Raw genomic sequence first — 7500 nt, 5'->3', positions numbered from 1 at the left:
GGGGATGTGAATGGCGAGGAGGAGCCGGCCGCCGAGGAGACCGTGACGGAGGAGGTGGCGGAGGAGGTGGCGGCACCTGTGGAGGAGGCAGCTCCCGAGGCTGCAGAGGAGGAGACGACAGAGGCGGCCGCTGAGGAAGAAGAGGAAGAGGTGGAGGAGGTGGAGGAAGAAGAAGAGGAAGAGGAGGAGGAAGAAGAAGAAGAAGACGAGAGTGTAATTGGTTCCTCCTTGGTGTTTCTTTTCTTCTCTCTGTCTCTCTCTCTTTCTGTCTCTCTCTGTCTCTGTCTCTCTCTCTCTCTATCTGTCTCTTTATCTCTCCAGGCTTGCATCTCCATGTCCCTCCTCTCCAGTCAACCCACCATGTCCTCTTCTCGCATCCATCCCTCGTCCCTTTCATGTCTCTTCCACCGTCTAATAAGTCCTCTCTTGTCAACCTCCCTGTTTTTCGTAACTGCACTTTATCCCCTCCGTTTTGCACTTTTTTGACATTCCTCCCCTTGTTTTCTGTTTTCCTGAAGGTTTGTGTGTTCACTCTGTCATGGATGTTCGTTCAACTAGTGACTTGTGTCCCATCAAGCACCTCCCCCACCCTCCACTTTCCCCTAGTCCTGTAGAATCTTTCCACCCTTCCCCATGTTCTCTAGCATTCTAGAACTCTTTCCTTTGTCGTCAACTGTGTTAACTTTCATCCTTGGTCCGTCCGACCTCATAATGTTCCCCACCTGCATCCTTGGTCCGACCTCATAATGTTCCCCACGTGCTCCATACTCCAAACTCCTCTCTGTTCCCGTTTGCAGCCCCGTCCCATTGTCCTTTTGGATGGTTCTGTGGATCACAATTTGAAAGTCTCTTTGGCACGCTGTTGTTCACTGTGATGGTCCTGTACTTGTTAATATTACTGTATAGTGTGTTCTGTTTATAGTCGTAGTCCCATGTGGTGTTGGTAGTCGTTCTTCTTAGTCGTCTATTTCACCCAGGAATGTGTAGATGCAGTAGTAGACGTGAGTTGAATGCCTTGAGGCCTTGACTGTTGAGTCTGTTGTGAAGAGCTGTGATTGGTGGAGAGCTCGGACTTCACCTGACTTGCGTTTCACTCACTCACTTGTGCTTTTTGCATTTCCTCCTTCCAGAAAAGAGGAGCCGCGGAGGAGGAACCCCAGGTAAACTTTTATTTCACACTCTTACCGTGCATCCTAATACCTTGTGTACACCAAGCGCGACCTACAGCATGCGACCCAGGTAGCTGAGGTGGTTGAAGAAGTTTCGCCATGAATTTGCTTTGCGTATTCGCTCTGGACGCGGCATTGACATGTTTGATTTTGTTAATCACATAACGGCTCTGGCTTGACAGCCTGGGACATTCAGAGATATTATGAACGTCCCAATTGGTTTTCGCCGAACCGTGTCATAACTCCTTACCGTAAGATTAGCTTGACTTTTTAATCGTTAAAATTCGCTATGGTCGGGCCGTTCGCTTTGCTCCTGGCAAATAGAGCTAGAAAGTGACGTCACTTCCCCCGATTTCATGGGACCTCAACGGCGTTTTTAGCCGAAAATCGTAGCATGTAATCCAATGGCGGTATTAAAATGGCATTTCGATCCCCTTCGAGTTGTGCCACGAGCTCCATATATGTTGTTTCTGATATTTTTGCTTAATTTTTCGTATGAACCCCCAAACTTTTTAGAAAGCTGTGTTTCTTCACATTTTTCATGCCAACGTCCTCGGAACTAAACATTGATACTTCTGCATGAATAATCTTAATCTATCCTCTTAAATAGCATATTTGTAGCCCAGCGCATATCATGACTGTGATCAGAAGATATTTACTCGCCACCATGTTGTTAGATGGTCAGCTAAGGTCCCGTGAAACGCGGAACTAAGGGGCGGGACTTTCGAGCTCTATTCGCTCTGGTAGCTTCATTCGCCTGCCCTCCATAGAGAAATAATGACTTCCGCCGCTCAGGTAGCGTAGGTCGCGCTTGGTGTACACAAGGCATTAGAAAGCAAAAGCAGGCTTCTGTCATTGTTTTTGTTCTAATATCCATAACAGTTACAGGAGCCTGGTGCTTGTGACTTTATTGGTTTCTTATGCCTCTTTTACACTGGCGTTTTTTCTGGTAGGCTTACAGCTCGACTCGGCCGCCACTTTTTGTCTTACGATTTAGCTGTGTCATGCCTATTTGAAAAGAAAAAAGTGGCGTAAGAGTCGCACCAGAAAAACGGCAGTGGAAAAGAGGCATTAGTGCACTGTATACTCATTAGACTAGCACATAGAACAATTGAGACTTTTTTCTTTAATCAAACTTATGTATATATACATGTATGCAGTCATTCTTTTGGGTTCTGTAAAGATGTGTGGGCTAGCACATGTTAGGGTTGAACTACAACAGTTCATATGTACTGTAGACCGAAATTGATGTGTGCCTTCTTCTGACGTTTTTTTTTTGGGGCAGCCGTGGCCTATTGGTTAGGGAGGTGGTCTTAAATTCAGAGGGCTGCCGGTTTAAATCCCACCCTTACCTCTCCTTACACCTCCATCCATGGCTGAGGTGCCCTTGAGCAAGGTACCTTTCCCCACATTGCTCCAAGGACTGTAACCAGTACTTGACATTAAAAAGTACTGGACATTTGCCCCTAACATACTAATAACAATATAATCATGGTTGTAATGATGATGATTATGATTAGTAATAGTCGTATAATAATAAATAATTCATGATAAAAAGTTGAGTGTCTCATTATTTTCTCCTCTCTGTGCTGTAGGAAGCTGACGCAGAGGGTGAAGACGAAAAGGTAAGGTGTAACAATACTCTCTTCCTCGGATCACCAAGTAAACTTAAAACTTCAGTCGGCAAGTCCTGAAAGAAGCCCATTATAAATGGTAAATGTAAATGTTTGACCAATAAGAGGTGAGGATCTTGTGACATCGTCAGAACATAATCCTTTTCTGTGTCATCTCAAGTTTGAAGTGCCAACCAGAGGTCTATGAACAAGCTTAGCTGCATAGGGGAAAATATGGGGGGCTCTTTGTAACCCTTAGACTTCGTATGTCGACATGGATGATGGTTTTTTAACATTGACATAAGTCGTACAGCTACAGATACAGTATGTCTTTTCGATATATATTTTTTAATACATTTTTAAATCACAAAAGGGCAATGTTAACAGTAACAGGGTTGACCCAAAGGGTTACTGCTCTCCCAATCAACAGTATGTCTTTCTACATCATGTCCTCTTGTGCGCACTGGGTGAAAATGAATGAATGATATGATCAGTAAAAAGTCCCCATATTCTCCACAGTTTCCTGTATGACACAAACTCAAGCTCTGTTTTTTTAAAACTAATACTTAAATACTTTATACCATGCAATGCTCCTGTAGTGATCACATGGTCCAGGATTGAAGGTAACAGCACAGAAGATATTTTAATTCACCTTCTTTTGAATCTATCATGCATTTTTCCTAATAGCCTCCATGCGCTTATTGCTAGTTGTGAGTGTGTGTACTGTACTTGTACTGGATATCTGTGCGCACTACTGGCTGGATGGCATTCTTTATCCTCAGGTTCTGTGTGAAGGGTACCAAACTAGCGCCATGCTTGCTTGCCTTGTGATGAGCTAGAGCAGTGGTTCTTAACCTTTCTAAAGCCCCCCCTGAACTGTATCCGAGACGAGCTGTGCCCACCCCCAGCCCTAATTTACACCCATATACACACAATGATCGCAGTGTCTCTTGCTGGAGACATGAATCAATCAAAACCTCCATGACTTTACATGGGTAGCAAAAATAAATTGAAATTTTGTTACCCCGTTACAGTTCTTAGGATTCTTTAGGCCTAAATATAGTGTCTAAGTTTTTTAAAAGGTTTTTTAAAAAATGTCATTAATTTTACAAATCAATGCAGACAAAATTGCAGGGACCCCCTGCAATCTCTGGTGTTTGCCTGGGAGATTCCAGATCCCAGGTTAAGAACCAATGAGCTAGTAGCTAGCTAGCTGTACTGTATATGTGACCTTTAGCGTGTATTTCATAGCTAAGAAGGACCTTTCTGAAACCTTCTTCTGTCTCAGTATTGCTCAAAATGTCAAAAAGTTTGTAACTCTGAATTAATTGAAATAGCGTTATTATTTAACATTGGCTGAATGAAACTAGACGAAATGTGTGATGAAAGCCAATTAAGTTGAATATAATTTTTTTGATATGTTAAAATGGCAGGTTTTCTTTTCTTTTTGCTTGTTTTTTTCTTGTATTATAAATTCATACTAGCCTGAGTATCATCCTCCGTAGTGACCGCGCTGGCTCAATACTTTCGCTTGCTGACCACGGATGGTCCGTGGTCAGCAAGCGAAAGTATTGAGCCAGCGCGGTCACTACGGAGGATGATACTCAGGCTAAGTTCATACAACTTTTTGACATACATCTGTTCTCTGATAGTTCGATCAGATAGATCCTTTTTTTTTTTTTTTTACATCAGATGGTAGATAGACACTTTCCCATATGTCATTAGTGCACTACTGTGTGCTATTTAGCTGTATATGTATACTCTTTGATATATGCTTGTTAATTTGATGCTACTCAATTTCACCTGACCAAATGAGTTGTGCTGAATAATGACACCAGACAGACTAGCCTAGACGTATTCCATTTGCCTTTTATTTTGATCCCATATAGCCTGAGTTGTGGTGAGTTTGCTAAAGACTAGCATGGCTATGCTAAATCTTGCGCTAACCATCATTATTCATTGTTTTAGGGTGAAGACGAGCAGCCGATGTCCGAGGTAGATTTGACTCTTGGAGTGTGGTCTGTGTAGCGGTAGCACTTCTCTCTTCTCTCAACCCATCTTGCTAGAGTAGTTTTTTTATTACATTTTATTTATTTTTTGTTTGTTTTAAACACCTAGTTACACATTACATTTATTTGTTTTTTGTTGTTGTGTATTTTCTTGTGTGTTGTGTGCATCCCTGTGAATTTTGGCTGCCGTTAGCATTCCACAGATACAGCTAACCCCTCAACTCTCTTTGTTTGTAGTGACCGGTGACTACCACTGCTACCTTTCCTCTTTTTTTTCCTACCGCAGGTGGATTTGCCCACTTTGATGCATTCCAATTAGTTTTGATACTACTGTAGATTGATTTGAAACAGCTGACTTAAAAAAAACCCCACGTATTGGCCAGACAATACCTACTGTACGAATAGAGATTTAATTGAACTTAGTACCCAAAATCTAAGACAAAAGGCTTTCATTTCAATCATAACACAAAAAAATCAACTTATGGCAAAATCAGTCTGTTCTGTCAATCTAAGGAGTACATTGCATTCTAGCCATTACACATTGTTTGAAAGTAGACATCATTTTTCTGACTACTGTAAACTTAGTTTGTATGTAGACCTAGATGCACCTCTTACTGCAACAGCAACAGAAAGACACCAACAGTGGGTTGCACCAGCTGGTCGTAAGTTCCAACGTAGGCTACGGTGAGCGTAAATTGTGCCTACGTTCAAGTTTATGGACGACAAAAAATTACGGGTTGCACCATGCAGATAGTTTCAACGCAACACTAAGTTAGAACTTAAATTCTGCACCTCCGACCTACCAGGCTCAAGTTCCATCTTAGGCGACAAAAAACAGTAAACATCTGTTATTTAAAACACTTGAATAGCAGTCGTGAAGATGGAAAACTGTTTTAAAACGGAAAGGCAATTGGAGTCCCTTTCCAAACAAGATCTTGGCGAAATGATTTACTTGTCTTGAGACAAATAAAACAGGACCAACGCTGACATGTCAAGGAATTCATTCGCTATCTAATTCTGGCTGCAATTGTTAGTATAATGAAACATTAGTCGTGAATTGAATTGGTGAATTGTTGGACATTGTGAAACATAAGTTACACTAACCTCTATAACTCCAGAATCTCGGCTACTTTATTGGAAAACTTTGCCGTCCCATTCATCCCATTTCTTGATCACCACATATTTTGACTGCTTACTGCCATGGCAACTACAGCGTAGATGTTCAAGAAAAAAGTCCAAACATTCAGAAACCAGGTTACAAACCAGCAATGGACTGTAAGTCAAGTCAAGTCGGTTTTATTGTCAATTTCTTTACATACACTGGTCATACAAATAATTGAAATTACGTTTCTTACTTTCCCATGCAGACATAGACTTTAGGTGTGGACATAGACAATTGGACATAGACAGTACACATACATTACACCTAGAGTACCTATGTAATTTGTTATAAAATTGATATCAGAGGATTCATGTCAGAGGATAAATGATATTGGACTGTTTCTTTGTCCTCTCATTTGAGTTCTGCTACCATGAACAAATAAATGACTGCAGCTTTCTTTGGTGCTAACGCGTTCACTCAAACCATTCCGTAAGCCTACTTCCTGTTTACATGATTGGCTATCGATGACTGGCTTGGAAGTATCTAAACGTCATTAAATGCGACACTGGTACACTTTACGCACTACTAACAAAGTTAAAACTTAAGGTGCTGTGGTGCAACCGAATTTTGGAACACATTTAACGTCGAGCGTGAGAGTTAAGATGGACTTTACGCCCTAACTTGCTTTCTAACTTACGGCTGGTGCAACCCACTGCAGAAATACACAAAGCACAACACAGGAGGAACATTCACTGCAACACCACAACATGAGGCCGGGTCGCCCCATTGGTCCAACCGCCCATTCAGCCAACCGCCCATTCGTCCAACCGCCCATTCGTCTGAGCTTTACGATCTGGCTGTTGTGCCAAAGGTGTGGGACCATCCATTTTGCAGGTTAAGTAGGCCTAGTGTATCAGGAAATCAATCTGGTTAAGTTTCTTTTAACTTTCAATTATGTGCTTCAATTCATGGACACATTCAGAGTCTTGCCTATTTCCTAAAAACTACTTTCAGTTAGAAGTATTTAAAGGTGCTCCACTCCTTCTTCAGCAAGAGTACCCGCCCGGTGTGCACTCCGAAAAGTGATGAATGGGAATTCCATGCACACTCTTAATTTACATTTTTCAGACGTCATCGTCAGCCAATAACATACATCTTTACAGTGTACGGTCAGACTAATGGGCTGTCGGACCAATGACCTGTTACACACACAAGTAACATATACACCATAGCATACTGATGGTTGTCCACAAGTACAGTTGGTTTGTTATTTATGACTTTGTCTTACAACTGGAAACGCATGCATGTACGTAGACCTACATGCACATGTACATGTACACCTACATGCACCACAGCAACATATCACAGAAAGACACGAAAAATACACGAAGCACAGCACGAGTAACAGTTACAGTACTGCAACATGGCAGCACACAAGCAACATATTGTACATGGGTCAATGACGTTTTTGTAGTAGCAAATATCAGAGTGGTGCAATCACAGCTGTTGTATGTTTTTTTTTTTACTAGATTAATCATACTTGTCGCAGTTTATTAATATGCAATTACGAATTAATGGACATTTTATTACAACACAATTTATGGATA

At 41.6% G+C, this 7500-nt stretch overlaps 1 protein-coding gene across 10 annotated transcripts in view; it reads left to right on the top strand.

Moving 5' to 3' along the window:
- Positions 1 to 7500, top strand: part of LOC134454280 (adapter SH3BGRL-like) — a 34763-nt gene that overhangs the window by 12386 nt on the left and 14877 nt on the right. For 6 of the 10 annotated variants that reach the window (XM_063205200.1, XM_063205195.1, XM_063205202.1 and 3 more), the window contains exons 4-6: positions 1 to 213; positions 1131 to 1160; positions 2765 to 2794. The exon at positions 1 to 213 is cut by the window's left edge and continues 30 nt beyond it. In XM_063205200.1, coding sequence (XP_063061270.1) covers positions 1 to 213; positions 1131 to 1160; positions 2765 to 2794 — 273 coding nt within the window. Of the gene's footprint in view, positions 214 to 1130; positions 1161 to 2764; positions 2795 to 4750; positions 4778 to 7500 lie in introns of all 10 variants that reach the window. The other 4 variants (XM_063205196.1, XM_063205198.1, XM_063205193.1 and 1 more) reach the window with 1 other exon arrangement.

This window comes from Engraulis encrasicolus, chromosome 8 (assembly GCF_034702125.1).
Source record: "Engraulis encrasicolus isolate BLACKSEA-1 chromosome 8, IST_EnEncr_1.0, whole genome shotgun sequence".
Lineage (NCBI taxonomy): Eukaryota > Metazoa > Chordata > Actinopteri > Clupeiformes > Engraulidae > Engraulis > Engraulis encrasicolus.
Note: the sequence above shows the minus strand (reverse complement) of the source record. Positions and strands in the feature narration are given on the sequence as shown.